This window comes from Panthera onca, chromosome X, assembly GCF_046562875.1.
Source record: "Panthera onca isolate mPanOnc1 chromosome X, mPanOnc1 haplotype 2, whole genome shotgun sequence".
Classification (NCBI taxonomy): Eukaryota; Metazoa; Chordata; class Mammalia; order Carnivora; family Felidae; genus Panthera; species Panthera onca.
Window position 1 is genome coordinate 74,003,002 of NC_138357.1, and position 20,592 is coordinate 74,023,593.

The 20,592-nt window shown below is 39.9% G+C and overlaps 1 protein-coding gene across 2 annotated transcripts in view; it reads right to left on the reverse strand.

Annotated features, from left to right (window-relative positions):
* Positions 1-10,814, reverse strand: part of YIPF6 (Yip1 domain family member 6) — a 42,333-nt gene extending 31,519 nt beyond the window's left edge. Inside the window, exon 1 of one of the 2 annotated variants that reach the window (XM_081793659.1) lies at positions 10,487-10,814. In XM_081793659.1, coding sequence (XP_081649785.1) covers positions 10,487-10,543 — 57 coding nt within the window. In that variant the 5' untranslated portion in view covers positions 10,544-10,814. Of the gene's footprint in view, positions 1-10,452 lie in introns of both variants that reach the window. The other variant, XM_081793660.1, reaches the window with a different exon arrangement.
* Between the last annotated feature and the right edge of the window lie 9,778 nt (positions 10,815-20,592).

The window sequence follows — 20,592 nt, forward strand, 5'->3', positions numbered from 1 at the left end:
CCTGAATAAAATCTAAGGAAGGAGAGATGCTTCCAGGAAAAGATGGGACATGAGCACTACATTGCACAGTGCAGCAAAATATAAGACAATGACACTAGATATCACACAGATGCTTAAGAATTAAGCTAAAACTTAAAAGGAATTGCCAGAGGCCAAGCATGGACTAGTATGTGAGTACGGCCCCTGGATGCATCAGACACGAGGGGAGTTCACACCCACTTGTGGGCTCTACACCACAGACTTCCACTGGGTCTTGGTGCTGGGGAAGGGAGCAGCTGCCAATTCTGAGAAAAGCAAACAGCCCCTGCTCAGGCCCTTCTCCCCTACAGAACAGGAGCCTTAGAGCTACTAAGAGAACCCTGCTGTCTCCAGGGCACAGGTGAAGGCCCACTGTGTATGGTGAAAGGGAAAGACAAATGTCTCTACTTCTGGGAGAGGGATAGGAAAACATCCTGAAGCCAGACCACTACAGTGTCCTTCAGCTGGAGGAGAAACAGGGACACATGAACTACCTAAGGCTGAGGCTGGACCAAGACAGCAAATAATCCCTTCTCCCAGGCTAGCAAGTGTGGAGTCAAAACCAACAGCAGTCTACTGCTAGGGGAGGGGCTAGAGGTTAGAGAAAGACCCACTATTTTATGCAAGGGAAAGGGAAAATGCACAGATCTGAGCATAGAACAGGGACATTAAGAAAAACACCAGGACGATCTAGCACCCACCCTAAGCACAATGTAGTGGAAGAGGAATTTGAAGCTGGTGACAGACTGAATGTTCCCATTGCAAGGATAAAATCCAAACACCGCTCAACTCCTGACTAGACTGACTTCATCCCCACAGTAAAAACTTGGAAGAAAAGATGCACTACTTCCAGGCCGTCTCTACTATTCTATACATGATGGCCAGCATTCAATAAAAAATATTACACCCCCCACAATGAAAAAACAACCCACTATGACAAGACAGACTCTGAGATGACCTAGATGTTATAATTATCAGAAAAAAATTAAGAGGACTATGATTAATATGTTAAATGCTCTAGTAGAACAGGTATATGCACAAATAAATGATGGTGAATTTCTGCAAAGAGATGGAAACTGTTAGATTCAAATGGTAATGCCAGAAATAAATGAACATAGTAATAGATGAAGAATGCCTTTGACAACTTTATCCATAGACTCGACACAGCCAAAGAAAATCAGTAATAGGTCAGTGAAAATTATCCAGACTAAAACAAAAACAGAAGATTTAAAAAAAACATATGAACCATTGTTGTACACCTTAAACTTATACAGTGTTACTATGTCAATTATATCTCAATAAGACTGGAAAAAGCAAACAAAACCCAAAACAGAATAAGCATCCAAGAGCTGTGGGTCAATAGTAACGGTCTAATATGTATATAATTGGAATCCTAGAACAAGAGAGAGAAAATGTGCCTGAAGAAATATTTGAAAAGATAATGGGTGAACATTTTCCAAAAATAATAAAAGACATCAACTGATAGATCCAAGCCCAGAGAACCCCACTCAAGATAAATACTTAAAGACAAAACAAAACCCAAAATCTACAAACCTAAACACATTCAAACTACTAAAAACAATACAAAACAAAAAATCCTGAAGCCAGCCAGAGACAAAAAGACATTGCATTCAGAGGAAAAAGATAAGTAACAGACATCTCACCCAAAACTACACAAGCCAGAAAAAAAATGGAGACACCCTTAAAATGCTGAAAAAACTGTCAACCCAGAAAACCCAGCAAAAACAGCTATCAAAAATGAAGGCAAAATACTTTTTTTCAGATAAGCAAAAGTTGCAGAAGAAATGTTAAAAAAAGATCTTCAGGAATATGGTATATATGTACAATGGAATACTATTCAGCCATCAAAATGAATGAAATCTTGCCACTTGCAATGATGTATGTATGTCTACAGTGTATTATGCTAAGCAAAATAAGTCAGTCAGAGAAAGACAAATACCATATGATTTCACTCATATGTGGAACTTAAGAAACAACACAAATGAGCAAAGGGAATAAAGAGAGAGAGAGAGGCAAACCATGAGAGACTCTTAAAAGTAGAGAACAAACTGAGGGTTAATGGAGGGAGGTGGGTGGGAGATGGGCTGGGTGGGTGATGGGTATTAAGGAGGGTACTTGTTGGGGTGCCTGGGTGGCTCAGTTGGTTGGGCGCCCAACTTCAACTCAGGTCATGATCTCACAGCTCGTGAGTTCAAGCCCTGCATCAGGCTCTGTGCTGATAGCTCAGAGCCTGGAGCCTGCTTTGGATTCTATGTCTCCCTCTCTCTATGCCCGCCCCTCCCTTGCTTGTGTGGTCTCCCTGTCTCTCTCAAAAGTAAATAAACATTATTTTTTTTTTCTTTTTAAAAAGGAGGGCACTTGTTGTGATGAGCACTGGGTATTATGTAAGCAATGAATCACTGAATTCTACTCCTGAAAAAAAAAGAAAGATCTTCAGGAATATATCAGAAGGAAACTTGGATTTACACAGGAAATGAAGATCTGCAGAAGTGGTTAAAATGAAGATAAATATAAAAAATATTTTTTTTATTTTTAATTATTCTAAAAGATGATTGCTTAAAGTAGGGGTCCCCAAACTTCTTCTATAAAGGGCCCCAAAAGTAAATATTTTAGACTTTGAGAGTCATGTAGATTCTGTTACAACTACCCAACTCTGCTGTTACAGCATGAAAGCAGTCCGAGATGATACATAAACAATTAAGTGTGGCTATATTCCAATAAAACCTTATTAATAAAATAGGTATTGGGCCAGATTAAAATTTTTAATGTTTATTTATTTTTGGGGGGAGAGAGAGAGAGAGACAGACATTGTGAGTGGGGGAAGAGCAGAAAGAGAGAGAGGGAGACAGACTCCGAAGCAGACTCTAGGCTCTGAGCTGTCAGCAGAGAGCCCGACGCAGGGCTCGAACTCACGGACCATGAGATCATGACCTGAGCCGAAGCTGGACACTCAACCGACTCAGCCACCCAGGTGCCCCTAGGCCAGATTTTAAATTCTAAAAATACGACATTTAGGAGATAATTGGAAATTTGAATACTGACAGGATATTTGATATTAGAAGTTTACTAATTTTTTAGATGTACCAATGATATTATAGTTATGTTCTTTAAAAGCAGAATCCTTTTATTTAGAGACATGTATTAAATATTTACTAATGTGATGATGCCTGAGATTTGCTTCCAAATAGTATAGATAGGAAGTGGATAGATAGGCCATAAATTGATAAGTATTGAAGGCTGGGTACATGAAGGTATATTTTACTATTGTACTTTGGTATATTTTGAAACTTAATGAATAGTTAAAAAACAAACATTCCTACTTTTAGGGGCCACCTAAGTTCTTTTTTATTCTTGCCCAATCTCCAGCCAAAATGAACCTGAATATAATCTTAGAGTTTACAGAAAATATGTGGATAGAGGAACATACTAAAAACACTATGAGGATACAATCAGCCAAATACAGAAAGTGGAGAATTCCACAAGACAAATGACTAAATTTAAACAAATAAATTACATTAAAAACAGGAGAACATTTACATATTAAGAGAGACTTAAGAGACTTATGAACCGAATGCAATTTGCTGACCTTTGGGTCCTGATTCGGACAAACTGTAAAAATACATTTTTTTTGGAAAACTGCGAGATGACGAGCACAGATTAGATGATATTGAGGAATTATTAGTTTTGTTACTGTGATAACAAAGAAAACGTCCTTACCTGTTAGAGAAACATACTTAAGTATTTACAGGTAAAGTTATATGTCTATAATTTGCTTTACAACACTCAGAAAAGATCATGAAAGACAACAAAAGACCATTAAAGATCTAAGGGAACCAGGGAAAAATAGTAACTCAATGAAATGCGAGATTCTGGATAAGATCCTGGAACAAAAAAGGACATTAGTAGAAAACTGATAAAATTCAAATAAGATCTGTAACTTAGTTAATAGCATTATTCCAATGTTAATTTACTGGTTGTCATCATTTTACTATGGTTATATACAATGTTAACACTAGAGAAGGCATATAGGAAACTCTCTGTGCCACCTTTTCTATATGTATAAAATTAGTTAAAAATAACAAGGTTAAAAATCATACTCCAACAAAAAAGGAACCCTCATGCACTGTTGGTGGGAATGCAAGCTGGTGCAGACACTGTGGACAACAATACACAGGTTCCTCAAAAAAATAAAAATAGTGATCCAGTAATTGCCATATGATCCAGTAATTCCACTACTGGGTATTTACCCAATGAAAACAAAACACTAATTTGAAAAGATATTTGTACCCCTGTGTTTATTGCAGCACTGTTTATAAGAGCCAAGACATGGAAGCAACCCAAATGTCCATCAACTGATGAATGGATAAAGAAGATGTGGTATATATGTACAATGGAATATTATTCAGCTATAAAAAAGAATGAGACCTTGCCATTTGCAACAACATGGGTTGATCTAGAGGGTAAGTAATGCTACTAAGTAAAATAAGTCAAAGAAAGACAAGTACCATATGATTTCACTCATATGTGGAATTTAGGAAACAAAAACAAATGAACAAAGAAAAAAAGAGACAAAAAAAACCCAGACTCTTAAATATAGAGAACAAATCTGTGGTAGCCAGAGAGGAGGTTGGTTGAGGGTATGGGTGAAAAAGACAAAAGGGATTAAGAGTACACTTATCGTGATGAGCACTGAGATGTATATACAGTGGTTGAATCATTATACTGTACACCTGAAACTATTAGAACACTGTATGTTAATTATACTTGAACTTGGGGCGCCTGGGTGGCTCGGTCGGTTAAGCGTCCGACTTCGGCTCAGGTCATGATCTCACGGTCTGTGAGTTCGAGCCCCGTGTCAGGCTCTGTGCTGACACCTCAGAGCCTGGAGCCTGTTTCGGATTCTGTGTCTCCCTCTCTCTCTGCCCCTCCCCTGTTCATGCTTTGTCTCTCTCTGTCTCAAAAATAAATAAATGTTAAAAAAAAATAAAAAAAATTATACTTGAACTTAAAAAATAAGTTTAAAAAAGGTTAAATTGAAAAAAATCATACTCCAGGAAAAAATGTGGTGGGGAATATGAAATAAGAATAGCAGAATTTGTAAGTACATGGGGTTCATTATACCACTTTTTATTTTGTTTATATATTGAAAGCTCCTGTAATAGCATTTTTAAATACATCACTTCTTTGTTTTTGCCATTCCCTCAAACTATTCTTCCTCTCCTCTTTCCTGATTAAATGGCTCTGCACTCGCCCACTCCCTTAATCCTTTGTAATTTGGTACTGGCCTCCCCATAACTTTACTGACTCGGCTCATCATCAAGAAGTACAGGGATCCTTTTACCCTCTGAATACTCTTCAACACTTAACATGTAAACCACCCCTTTCAAAGCTGTATTCTCTCACTACTATGACACTGACATTTCAAGGTCCAGGACAACTGTTTTGAGTTTTCTCACTGCCTGCAAGTGCTAGGGTAAAGCAAGGCAGTACAGAAGGAATGAGCTTCGAACCCAAATTGGGCTCTGCTCTCACTTGAAGACAAAGTGCTGTAAGAATTAGGTAACACCAGCATTGCACCTAACACATAGTTGGTCAATGCTCAACATACAGATTTGGAGAGTATGGGTTAAGAATGCAGAGTTCAGACTGCTGAAGCCAGACAGCCTGGGTTCAAATCCCAGCTCTATCATTTAGTACCTATGTGACACTGAGCAGGTTCCTTACTCTGCGCACCTCAGTAAAATTGAGATAACAGTATCATCACTCAGGGTTGTTGTGAGGAAGAAATGTATTACTATGTGTATAGCACACAGTAGTAGGCTCACAGCAGGGGCTAGATGAATGTTAGCTCTACTTCAAGATTCCCAGGGAGCCTATTGTAGTTCTGTCACTATTGGATAATAAAGAATTTGGCTGGGTTTTGTCTCCCATTCCTCTAAACCCTGGGAATTTCCCAAATGAGAGTGGTATTTTTGTTATTCATGGTGTGCCATAACAGTTTAGCTAACAGATAAGTCATGGTAGGCCCCTAGACAGTTTTTGCTAATGAGATGGCTCAGCATGGAGGTTAACCATTCCAGAAAAACCAAACACAATATTAGAGGGCTGAAGCTTTGAGTCCTGTGATATAAACCTGGCTTCTGAGGAGGGGAGGAGTCAATGACCCAGTCAATCATGCCTACATAAAGAAACACCAATAAAGACTCTGGATACATGAGTGCACTTCCCTGATTGGCAATATTCTGCATATTGTCACACACTGATATCTCGGGGGGTTAACAGGGTCCTGATTCCACAGGGAGAAGACAAGGAATCTTTGTGTTAGGGACCCTCCCAGACTTCACCCTACACATTTCTCCCTTTCACTGGTTTGGATTGCATCCTTTTGCTATAATGAAACTGTAATTTTAAGTATAGTGCTGTCCTGAATTTTGTGAATCATTCTAGTTAAGTATGGAGTTTGAGGGGGAACACAGGAACCCCTCTGTAGCCAGTAGGTCAGAATTAAGAGTGGTCCTGGGAACAGCCAAACCTGTGGCTGGTGTCTGAAATAAGGGCAGCCTTGTAGAAGACTGTGTCCTTAACCTGTTGCCTAACTCCAGGTAATTGATTTTGGAAGTCACTATAGTCATTAAAGGCCATGTGATTCCCACCCTATTCCCCATCCCAACATTTCCTCAATATCTCTTCTCAGGAGAATGAGTGACATTGTTCAGTGAGCTGAGCCAAGGATCTGTGGCCTTCCAGCCTCACATAAGACAGACAGGACTTCCAGGCCCTCAGCTAGTGGACCTTGCTCTCTGACTAGTCTCTCAGTGGGGATAGGTGAGTTTGGATCCCATGTCCCCTCTTCTTGTGCAGGTGGGTTCATGCACATATATGCACATGTGTGCACAGAAACCCACATGCACTTCACTGCCTGGCTTGGGCCAACAAGGGGAGCGGGTAGAGGCAAGGCCAAAAACAAACAGTAAAACCAGGGACTGCAGCCTTAAGAAAGCAGCTGGGACCAGACGAATTATACTATTGACCAAAACCCTGGAGCAAAGAGTCAACGAGTAGAGGAGCATCAAGCAGAAACCAGCTCAGTCAAACAGGCTTGGGTTCAAGAAGTAGGGAGGGTGACTAGTGGCATGGTCTCCAACCAGCCCCTTTACCTAGGACCAACATGCTTCCAGACCTCATGCTAAAGCCATTTTATAGCTCTTTTTCCTGTTCCCCAAACAGACAAGCAATAGATAGGCATTACCAAAGACTGTCTTTCCAACTCTATGCAAATGACTCCTAAATAAACATCTCTAGGGGTGCCTGGGTGGCTCAGTCTGTTAAGCCAGTCTGTTAAGTCTGACTTCGGTTCAGGTGATGATCTCATTGTTCCTGAGTTCGAGCCCCACGTTGGGCTCTGTGCTGACAGCTCAGAGCCTGGAGCCTGCTACGCTTCAGATTCTGTGTCTCCCTCTCTCTCTCTGCCCCTCTCCGGCTCGCTCACTCTCTCTCTCTCTCTCAAAAATAAATAAACATTAAAGAAAATTTTAATAATAAATAAATAGACAAACAAACATCTCTAATCCTGACCTCTTCTGAGCCCTGAAATTCAGGGTTTAGACAAACTGCCTGTTGGGTATCTACTGCATGGCTTGCCAATATCTCAAACTGAACCTGTCCGAAAGTGAATTAATCAACTTTTAGGGTCTTCATCCTCCTCTTACATATATCTGCTCAGGGTATCACTATCCCACCATTTGTCTACAGCCTTGTTTTTCAAAATGTGGTACTGGGACTCACAGCAGCATCAGCACCTGGAAGCATGTTAGAAATGCAGAATCTCAGGTCTCATCTCAGACCTACCAAATCAGAATCTGCAATCTAAAAAGATTCCCCAGATGGTTGCTATGCACATTAAAGTTTGAAAAACACTGATGTAAGACACATTCTCCCTAGCACTACAAACCCTTAAGGATACTGCCTTTCTAAACTTCATGACCCCCACTACTGCTATAGTCCAGGTAGCAATCACCTGTTCTTCGAACTACTGGTTTCACTGGTCTAGATTCCAGACATTCTTCATGGTAACCCTTCTTCTATTATTTTGTCAAAGTCATGATTTTAAGCCCTTCCCTTCTTAAAACTTTCCACTGGCACCTCATTGCCTATTACACCTCCAAGCTCAGTAGTCAATAAGAATAAATAACACTTATTGCATGATTATTACGTGCCAGGCACACTACCAAGTGTTTTACATGCGTTAACTCATTGAATCCACCTAACAGCCCTATGAGCGTATTATTGCTGTATCTTCATTCTACAGATGGGGAAACTGAGGCATGGGGAGGTTAAATGACAGAGCTTAAAATCAAATCTAGGCAATTTGACCCCAGCACACAAATTCCTAACCACTGTTCCATACTGCCTCCCTAAATCAGTAGCCTTATTTTTTAAGGCTTACCTCCTAATATTTCCCTGTGCTTTAGCCAAAATGATCTGTTATCCTATAAACACATTAACAATTCCCAACTTCTGTACATTTGCCCATGAGAGGTTGTGCAGTATTAATGGAAATAATCTGGGCTTTAGACGCAGACCCAGCTTCAAATTTCAGGCCTGGCCACTAACTGGTTCTAAGACCCTAGGGAAATCGTCAAACTTCTCTGAGTCTCATCTCCTCATCTGCAAGTAAAACACAGTTTAAAAAACCAATTAACTGAAATGGTTGCTGTGAAGTTTAGAAAGTGTGTGGAGGATGTCTAATACAATCCTGGCATATAGCAGGTTCTCAATCACTGATAGCTCTTATGGTCACCTGAAATTTCAAATCCTACCCATCCTTTGAGGCCCTCTCGAATATAACTTCTACTATGTAGCTTGCTTTGTCATCCCAACTAGACATGATAGCATCTTCCTTTAAATTTTGTTAATATTTTATATGTAACTCTCTCTGATTTACTATCTTATCTTAGCATTGTACATTTGTCTTACTAGGCTGTAAGTACCAAAAAGGGCAGGCCATCTGTATTTCCTAAAGCAGATAGCATAGTGCACTGCACATTGTGGGACTTAAATAAGCATTACTGAATAGAAGTGGATCAGACATTGAGCAATGAATGACCAGAACCACTAAATTTAATTGTGGAGAACTTCATAAGAGAGGTGGAACAGCAACTACAAAAACAGCTAAACACCTGTAAACTATGTCATATCAGGCACTGTGTGTATATTAGCTCATTAGTACTCTCATTAGTTCTGTGATGAGTTACTATCCTCATTTTCCAAATGAGGAAACTGGTGTTGAGAGTGATTTCCTCAAGGTCACAATTGTTCCATGAGAACTTGAACCTACCCAACTCTCTTTCATTGCTGTATCCCCAGTGCCTAAAGGAGTGCCTGGGACACAGCAGATGTTCAAGAAATATTTGTTGAATGAATGAAGAGATGAACAAATAGTGCTAGTAAGCAGTAGTAAGTAACTTATCAGTAAGTAATAAGTAAGTAGTAAGTAAGTAAGTAAGCAGGACTAGAAGCAATTTCACCTGACTCCCAGTTCAGTCCTCTGCTATGTTGACAATTTAAAACAGAGGAAAGGGATGTACCATTTATTAAACAACTGCTATAGAACTAAACACTGTTTGGAAGAAGGATCTTGGGGCAGAATGCTGAATTACAATCCTTAGTTCATGACGCTGACTGTGTTCTGCACTTCACATAAATCATATCATTTCATCTTCCTAAAAGCTCTCTGAGGCACGTATTTATATATCCATTTTACAGATGAAGAAAACACTCTCCATGAAATGATTTGCCCAAACTCTCATAGGAGGCAGAGTGGGGTGATTCCAGTCCAGGTAAGTTTAACTCCAAAACCTCTGTTCTTAAATACCTGTCCAGGCTTTGGGCTTGTACTTGAAATAGAAATCATATCCCCTGTAACAACAGGAGCAAGACAACAGCATGAAGAGAATTACAAGGAGCTGCAACAGTGAGGGCAGGGATGAAACCAAAACTACTGGGGTCACTGAACAAATCAATAATCAAGTTATAACGTTCTATGGGAAGTAATATCATTAATCCAAGAATGCTACTACTCCAACAAGAACAGGTTCTTGACAACATGAAGGACAGCAGAAACATCTAAATTCTTAAGATACTTAAGAAATCACCTAAAGCTCGGCATTTAACACAATGTACAGGATGAGGACTTTCCCTCAGGGTATGGGAAAGCAAAGTGAATCGGAGTTTCCCAAGAAGGCGTTGAAGGAACGAGGAGAGCAGGGGGAAAGCGGTGAGCCCAAAGAGCAGGTGCAGTGTTGGGGCTGGTTCTGGTATAGGATACAGGGCAGGCCTACCGGGAGAAAGGAGTTCCGGCCTTCTCAGGCCAAGAGCCCGTCACCCGACTTCCATAAGGGCGCTCTGCCTCACCCTCAGTCCCTTTCGTCGCAGAACCCAAGCTCACCAGGGGCCTGGGCGACGTTGTCCCCGGCTCTCCCGAAGACTCTGCCGCTTTCGCCATCTTGGCCCTCCTTCTCCCGGGTCGCTCCCACAGGCCTTTGCGGAACTTAAGACGTGGAGGCCGCGGCTCATCAGCGCGTCAACGCACTGCTGTCGCGTCACCGTAAAGCGTCTGGCAACTGCAGGCGGCGCCTGCCCTTTGCTCTCCCTGTCCTCCAGCTGTTGGCGAGAGGTCTGAGTTGCCGCGCCTCGCCTCGCTTCTTTGAGGCCACTCCCTCTAATACTCAACGCCTATCTTCAGATCGCTTCACTGCTGCCTGTGTGTGTGTGTGTGTGTGTGTGTGTGTGTGTGTGTGTGTGTGTGTGTCTGAATCCACCGCACCCACGCACCCGTTTCTTGCTCTTGTTGCCGGTTTCCGGAGCCAGCATTTCACGGAAAAAGCCTGCGCCTCCCCGGGGCCGCAGAGAAATCTCAAGATTCCGTGCTGCCGAATAAAGCAGTCAAGCCCTCCAGACCAACTGCTCCCTCTGCCCTGGTCCCTGCCTGAATGATTCCTTGCGATCCCCCGTCCTGCCCCGCCCCGCTACCAGCCAGTTACCACTTCTCAACTTTATTATAAACTATACAAGATGGCTTTTCTCCCTTACCCCCTTGGAGGAGGGGCGAAGCCAGCTTCTCTATATACATTGGCCAAAATGCTAATACCAGTACAACTTCAAAAATTGCTAAGCGATTTGGAGCAAATACTAAAAAAGTTTAAGGTCTTAAAGAGGGTGATTATTGTAAGAATAACTTTAAAAAAAAAAAAAGAAAAAGAAAGAAAAAAACCCTACATGTGCCAACCTCTTTTTCCCTACTTAATTCCGGGTGTTTCTCGGTGATTCTCACTCCACTTTACCACGGCCCCAGGTTATAATGAGATCAGGTAATACATTTTTCATGCACGCTATAGACCTAAGTGTTTTGGGGGGATGGGAATACCAAGTTTCCGCTTTTAACAAACAGGGTAGGGATGGGTGTGAAATGAAGTGCTTTATATTTTTGGGTAAGCAATCCAGAAAGGCATCAAGTCTTAAATTTAAGGGGAAAGAATGTGGAATGTGGTGGGACGAAATTCCCAAATGAATGGTGGTGGTGATGGTGGTGGTGGTGTGTGTACAGTGCTAGTTGTATGGTTTTGTTTTGTTTACTGTCATAATTCTTCAGATCAAGCATATTTTCAATATTTGCTCAGGTACTGATGGTAATGATATTAAAACTGATGCTAGTGGATATGAAACATTTTTATTACAAGAGAATACGTACAATTTCCCAGCCCTAACTTCGTCACCCATTGTACCCCTCCCACTTCGACCCCAGTCCAGATTTCCGGCCAATTTCTTGTGGCCATTGATAATCTCTTCAATTTCCTGCAAAACCTCCAAAATTAGTTATCTCTCCCTAACCCCACGCTCCAACTTCTGCCATCTAACCTCATCCCTTTGCCTCTTTGCTAGTGGTTTCAAGATGGCCTTGGCACTGGGTTAAGAAGAGGACAGACTATAAAATAATTATTGAGGTAGTCCGTGTTCAGGTTACCCAGGCATTATTTCAGAATAAAATGTCAGTTTTCCTCATTTAACTAATAGGGTACAGGTTGAGTAGGAGGTAATATGCTGTGAAGAAAAAAGTCAGAGGGAAAAGTTGTAGAGAAAGGGGGTGGAATAGGGACAATCTCTTAAATGGGAAATATTTTGTGTTTTTAGTTGCAAATATATCTTGCAAAATTGCAAAATTCAGTATTCTTTAATACACTTAGAGTCATTACCCTCTGTTAGATTATGAAAATTTACAGTGCTGCAGGACTCACATGACATGCCCAAAGTTGCTTAGAAACTTTGTAAGTGGTGGAAGTGAGATCAGCATTTAGGCCAATAGGTATGGGGAACTTTTTTAGTTGTTCTAAATTACAGGACAATATAATGCACAACTCTAAGAAAACAACTAGAAAATATTGGGGAAACAGTTTCTTAGAAAAATGGTCAAAATTAATTCAGAAAGGAAGTAAGGAATTTCACTAGGACAAAATTTGGGAAATAAAAAACATCAGGGCGCCTGGGTGGCTTAATCAATTGAGAATTCGACTCTTGATTCATGAAATTGAACCCCTCGTTGGGCTACACGCTGTTAGCTCAAAGCCTGCTTGGGATGCTCGCTCTCTCTCTCTCTCTCTCTCTCTCTCTGCCCCTCCCCTGCTCTTTCTCTCTCTCTCAAAATAAATAAGATAAACTTAAAACAATCAAATATATAAAAAGCAAGGTACAGAACAGTTTGTATGGTATGCTATCATCTGGGTAAAAATATAAGGGGAAGGGAATGTATATTCATATGCTTGAATATTCACAGACTATGTCCTAATGGCTACACAAGAACTTGGTAACAGTGGTTGCCTCAGGAGAAAAACTGAAGAACTGGCAATAAGAGGTGGGAGAACTACTTCTTGTTTTAAGAGAGGGCTATTTGTTACATGACCTTTCGTGCAATTTGAAATTTTTGCCATATACATATATTACCTCAAAAAAAAAAAATCTTGCCAAAGATCTATCCTTCCATCCCAGCCCCAATGTGCTAGACGATTTCACAGGCTATTCATTCAAGCCTTCAAGGAGCAGACCATTTCTACATTATATAAATTTTTCCAGAGAGAGGGAAAAGGAAAATTTACCAATTTATTCTAGTGATTCAGTGTAAACTTGGTATCAAAGCTGATAAAGATAGCAATAAAAACAAAAATTTTGTACCAGTCTCACTTGTTAATATAGGTAATATAAGTAAACATCTTAAACTATTAGCAAATCAAATCTGGCAAATAATACAATAATAATATTACATGATCAATTAAAGTTTTTTCTCAGAAATATAAAGTTCATGGAGAAGCAGGAAATGCAGGGGCACCTGAGTGGCTCTGTCGGTTGAGCATCCCGACTTCAGCTCAGGTCATGATCTCCCAGTTTGTGGGTTCAAGCCCACAAAGCTGTGCTGACAGCTCAGAGTCTGGGGTCTGCTTCAGATTCTGTGTCTCCCTCTCTCTCTGCCCCTACCCCACTCATACTCTGTCTCTCTCCATCTCTCAAAAATGAATAAACGTTTAAAAAAAAAAAGAAGCAGGAAATGCAATGATGATAAAGAGAAATCCATCATCTTAATGCTGAAAATTCAACTTCATTCCTGAAAGTAAATGCATTAATAATAATAACTACCTAATAACTACATAATAAAGTAGTAGGATACCTAACATTATACTGACATTTGTCTCAGGACACCGGGGTGGCTCAGTTGGTTAAGCATCCAACTCTTGTTTTCAACTCAGGTCATGATCTCATGGTCCTGAGATCAAGCCCCAAGTGGGGCTCCTCTGCACTGGGTGTGAAGCCTGCTTAGGATTCTCTCCTTTTTCCCCTCTGCCCCTCACCTCCCCATTCTCTCCAGTGATTGTGCTCTCTCACTCTGTCTCTCACTCTCTCTTTCTCTCAACAAGAAAGAAGAAAAGAAAAGAAAAAAGAAAAGAAAAGAGAAGAGAAGAAAAGAAAAGATATCTGTCTCAAACCAAAAATCATTATCTTGATATACCTGGCATTCCCATTTAAGCCAAGAACAGTAGAAAAATGCTTATTATCACCACCATCATTTGACACTGTTCTGGAAGTACTAGACAGTGCAATTAGACTCTTCCTCCTCTGGGGCCAGGGGTAGCCTGCTCATTCTCTCTGAGGCCATTGTTTCCCCTGAATACTCTCAGCCATAAACCCCACCTTAACCCTTTCTAACACACAAGCAACCTTTCAGCCCTATAAACTCCAGGCATGTTTTCTACTTTTAGTATTTTCTTTTCTTGTCACTTGCCTCTCCCAAAGTATAGTACTTCTCTTCATAAACACTCCACCCTTCCCAGTGTAAACATAGTTTTTCCTCTCTCCTGTTGTGAAGAATTACTAATAAACCCCTCTCTAATCTCTCTGTTTGCCTCCACCTCTTTCCCGGTTGCTGCCCTGGCCCAGCTCTTCCTTACCCCATTGTCTGTTCCTTTCCCACTTTCCTGAAGCTTTTTTTTAACTTTTATTTCCACACCTAACTCCAAACTAAGTTATCTAACTCCAAACTAAGTTATCTAACTCCTCTAACCTGTACCTCATTCCTGTGCTTTCTCAGCACTTCTGACTCAGGATTGCCTTGCTCCTGGGCTAGGAGGAGGTCAGATTATAAAGCAGTTACAGATTCAGTCAGTATTAAGGTTACCTGGGTGCCCTTTCAGGCTACACATACCTATTCCCTGTTTAACAAACAAGGTAGGAAATTCATATGAGATGAAGTAGAGTGCTGTGTATTTTTGGTTAAGCACTCCACAAAATTCCAGAGTGCCTCTTAAGTAAGGTAAAACGATGTAAAGGGCATAAATAACTCACAGAATAAGAATCGCCATGATATATATTTTTTTCAGTTATAATCATAATCCAGCAACATTTATAATTGTGTATACCAACATGAATTATTCTCTTTCAAACCATGGATCCTTTGACATTTGATTGTTTTAATAATAAAACTACATTCACACACTTAGCATGTGTCCTAATTGTAATTTTATAACAAAAGAAATAATTTTACAATTTATTTTTATTTTTTTCTTTTCTTTTTTTAAAATGCTTATTTTTTGAAGAGAGCAAGAGCGGGGGAGGGACAGAGAGAGAGGGAGACAGAGGATCTGAAGCAGGCTCTGTACTGACAGTAGAGAGGAATTCAGGGCTCAAACTCACAAACCATGAGATCTTGACCTGAGCTGAAGTCGGAGATTAACCAACTGAGCCACCCAGGTGCCCCTACGATTTATTTTGTAATACTTGTACATTTGTACTATTCAATTAGGTTAATACTTTCCCCGAAATTTTGCTATGAAAATGTTCAAATATATTTTAAAAAGTTGAAAGAATAGTACAGTGACCACCCATACACACACCACCTAGATTTCTACAATTCATATTTTGCTATTTCTGCCTTATTACATCTCTATCCATCTGTTCATCCAACAAACCTCTTCATGCATCATTTACTTCATTCTTTATACATTTCAGAGTAAAGACATTAGTATACTTCATGCCTAAACATTTCAGCAGGTATTGTTTAGAAAAGAAAAGATAGATCTTTGTGTATTGATATATAAAGATGTTCATGATATATTAAATGAAAAAAAGTAGCCACTACTTGTGTTAAATATAAAGATTAATGAAGGCAAGATTCAATTGCCTCAACAATATCCATTTTTCCCTTATTCCTTCTTTTTTTAAAAAAAATTAACGTTTATTTATTTTTCAGAGATAAAGAGACAGAGGGAGAGCACGAGTAGGGGAGGGGAAGAGAGAGTGGGAGACACAGAATCCAAAGCAGGCTCCAGGCCCCGAGCAGTCAGCACAGAGCGCGGCACAGGGCTCAAACCCATGAACCGTGAGATCATGACCTGAGCTGAAGTCAGATACCCAACCTACTGAGCCACCAAGGAGCCCCCCCCCCCCTTATTCCTTCTTGATACACTCCCCTTATGTTCGGTTTGGCAATGTGTCCAGACCCAAGTATTGAAGCATGATCATTTCAAGTCAAGCATGGCAATCTTGTTCTCCAATTTTCCAACTTCCTTTGTAGACAGGGATGGCCATATCCAGTTTGGGCTGAGAAAAAAACAAAAGTCATTTAGGGAGGCTTCTGGAAAAACATTTGCTTTATTAGATAGAAAAGACAGATTCAGCTTGCATGGCTTGCCACTCCCCCAACCCCCACCAATTTTCTTTCCTTGAATGCAGATATGATGTCTGGAGGTGCAGCAATCATCTTGCAATGAAGAAAACACAAAGACAAAGACCAAAGCTCATGTGCTAAAGATGGTCTTTTCATTTTTTGTGTAATTTTTTAAAAAGAATCATCATATATATTATTGTAATATATAAATAATATTATTGTAAAATATGAATAAGTATATCTCTATTAAAATGGAGACATACTATCAACACTATATTCAAAGTAGATTTTGGAGGCTTAAATGAGAAAGTGTATGAGAAAGTAGCAGTGCGGGAAAAAAAGGTTAAATATTTCTTATCGGAAGGGTGGTCTGTCTTACTCTGCATTTCCTTCAGAAAGCAGAGTCTGAGGGGCACTTGGGTGGCTCAGTCGGTTTAGCGTCCGACTTGGGCTCAGGTCATGATCTCACGGTCCGTGGGTTCAAGCCCCGCGTTGGGCTCTGTGCTGACAGCTCAGAGCCTGGAGCCTGTTTCAGATTCTGTGTCTCCCTCTCTTTCTGACCCACCCCCGTTCATGCTCTGTCTCTCTCTGTCTCAAAAATAAATAAAACATTAAATTTTTTTTTTAAAAAAAGAAAGAAAGCAGAGTCTGAGACAAGGACTTTTATATATATGTTGATGTTGGAAAGTGATCCCCAACATTAGTAGGGAGCTGGGAAGAGTGAAGCAGAAATGGAAGGAAAGTCTCATGACTTAGGTATGTTTTCAAGCTGCAAAACTGGGGGGAGATCCTACTGGGGAGCCATGTAGAATGGGCTTCAGAATTGTCTGCTGGAGAGATAGAAGAGGCAAACATGTCTCTAGCACTCCCAAATCCCATTGTCAAGGGTCACTATGTAGAGTGTTAACTCTTTTGCATCTCCAAACTTGTGCACATTCAAAATGACAGAAGAGATTCCCCCAGGCCTATGACAGATCATGAGATACAGCACAGCATAGACAAGTGCTTCCAGGTTCAACCTGGCAAAATGGATGGCTAAGAGGATGTGAGGCAGGCAGGGCAAGAGAGGGGTTGATGCCTAGTCTAAACACAAGATAATAGACATCTGAAAAGCAGTGGTGGCAGTAGGAGTGCCAAGGAAACAATTTTGCTTTCATTTTTTCTTTATCTTTTATATTTACATTTATAAAAAGAGAGGCAATTTAGTGAATTGAATAAGAATACAAACTGTGGAACCAAAACACTTGGGTATGAAGCTAAACTCCACCATGTACTTTTTACTTGACTTTTGACAAGTTACTAAACATCTCTGTGCCTCAATCTCATCATCTGTAAAATGACATCTGAAATAATGGCAATAACTACCTTATAGAATTGTAAGGACTATGAGTCAAAAATTAGCTGTCAACACTTACAATAGAAATGTTTGTTGTAAAGAATCAAAATACATAAGTATATAAAACACAAAGTGTCCTGTATCTGTTAGAATGCTTTTGTTTTCAAATGAAAGAAAATCGAACCACACTGCCAGTGAGGGATTGGAGAGAACAAGGGCCATGGATGGGATATTCAGATGGGAAGTTTTGGGCTTAGGCCATTGTAAGGTGACATAAAACTACTCTGTCAGCAAATGTCAGGTCAAGGAGTTGGGGAAAACTGAGAAGTGGAATGTAAAGCAGATAAATTAAGTGATGAGTGTTATTATCTCATTAGCCAAGGAGAGGTGTTTCTTCCATTACCTTCTTTGGTTATTCCTTCTTTCTCTTTTTCTGGTCCTTCACTATCTTCTTAGCAGCAATGCCCTCCTCTTTTGTTGCTAGGAAGAAAGAGGACACGGGGCTACTGTGGGAGAATTTCTAGGCTCAGTGGACAAAAAGAACTAAAAATGTAGAATGTCTAGTCAGTGTTTCTTCTGAGTAAGTTCATCTGAAAAGTGTACTTCTCTCTTTTATTAAGATTTTATTTTCAAGTAATTTCTACGCCCAACGTGGGACTTGAACTCACAACCCTAAGATCAAGAGCCACATGCTCCAGCCAGGCACCCCATGAAAAGTGTATTTTTCAAAAATGAACAAAACCTTTGCAGCTAGACTTTCCTTAAAATTACACACAGAGCAAAGAGAAGTGTGTCTGCTGGACTAAATATTTCTTTTTCCACCCTTCCCCAACATCTCTTTTTCAAAAAGAAAGATTGCAAAGAAGGAAAGGAGGAGGAAGTATAGGAAAGGAAAGAACGCTCTGAGGAGTATGGAGCAGCATCACTTCCGTTCTTTATATACACTGCCATATGAGAAACACCACTTGGAATAATTTTAAAGTAGGCTTCCTCTATAAGAAGGTTGGGAAAGGAAAATGGTGGGAGTGGGCATGACAAAGTGGGGCAGAGGTCACTGATTTTCCTAGATCTTACAGTCTGTAAGGATGCATACATAATCCACTAATATTTGAGCTACTTGTATGAGAACTTAAAATATAGTAAATTCTTCAGTTCAGCTCTCCAAATTATTTCCTACCTCTGTTTATGTGTGAATTCTTAGAAAAACCCGCCGCTTTAATGTATATGAGACGAGCAAGAAACAAGCTCAGGGAAAAACAAAACCACCTCACACTTGCTACTCTTTGCTTTGTTGGGACTTAGAATTCATTAATCTACAAATATTTCACTGTCTCACATCCCACTGATGTTCTCTCTTCCCTACTTATTCAGTTTAAACTCCGTTGATGATCGCTACACTCACTCCTTTGGAAACTCTAAACTCCCTTGCCCCTGTTTTGCTTCATCATACTTATGTGGCAAAAGTTTAGCCCTATCTACTTGGTGCCTGCCACAGTCAGCTAAGTGTGCTTGGAGTAAAGAATGCAACTATGCTGACGGGTCTCACTTAAAGTAACCACAAAGCTTTTATAGACTGGTTAATGCTGCTGGGTGATCACACACATTTTGTAAGTCCATTCACTCACCCCACTGCCTAGAAGAAGATTATATTATACGTTCTGTCTCCTCAACATTTTCTCTCTAGTCCTGAATTTCACATGACAACTTTGCAATAAAAAGAGAACATCTACAGACTTTCACCACCACATCTACCCACTTATAAACATCTGTAACCACATTCTCTGATAAATGTCATTACTATATAAGGCTAACCCCTTCACTTGTGTACTAGATCCAATCCCCTATCTTCCCACTCAAAGATAACATGTAAACATTAAAAGGAAAAGTCCACATAAATGAAATGAGTTTATTAAAATAGTCTAGCAGGTTAAAAAAGCAACTAGCCTCTGCTTGGGCTCTACTATTTTAGAAATCAATTTCACATACATTATTGCATCTGATCCTCATAAAAAGTCTGTGAAGTAAGTTGTATTATTCTTCCCATTTATGAGAAGACTAAAACAAGAGACTAAACAAGTGGTTTGTTCCAAACTACTCTGAAATTTTGTTAGTGATGAAAGTGGGATTAAAATTAAGGTCAAGAGTAATAATGAAGAAGTTTTTTTTTTAATTTATATAAGGGTATTATGTACTTTCCATGCAAACAAGTTTAAAAATATCAGAGATGGCTGGAAAACAGTATGGAGGTTTTTCAAAAAACTAAAAATAGAACTACCCTATGACCCAGCAATTGCACTACTAGGCATTTATCCAAGGGATACAGGTGTGCTGTTTCGAAGGGACATATGAACCCCCATCTTTATAGCAGTACTATCAACAATAGCCGAAGTATGGAAAGAGCCCAAATGTCCATCGATGGGTGAATGGATAAGGAAGATGTGGTATATATATACAATGGAGTATTACTTGGCAATCAAAAAGAATGAAATCTTGCCATTTGCAACTACGTGGATGGAACTGGAGGGTATTATGCTAAGTGAAATTAGTCAATCAGAGAAAGAGAAAAATCATATGACTTCACTCATATGAGGACTTTAAGAGACAAAACAAATGAACATAAGGGAAGGGCAATATAAAAACGGGGAGGGGGACAAAACAGAAGAGACTCATAAATATGGAGAACAACCTGAGGGTTATAGGAGGGGTTGTGGGAGGGGGGAATGGGCTAAATGGGTAAGGGGCACTAAGGAATCTACTCCTGAAATCATTGTTTCACTATATGCTAACTAATTTGGATGTAAACTTAAAAAAATAAAAAATAAAACAAGTTAAAAAAAGTATCAGAGATGGATAGATTCTTAGGAAAATATGAATCAAAACTGCCCCAGAAGGATTCAGAAAACCTTATCAGAACAATAGCTATGTAATAACGTATATTATTTTATTTAAAAAAAATATTTTACTTGAGTATAGTTGACACACAGTGTTAGATTTGTTTCAGGTATACAAT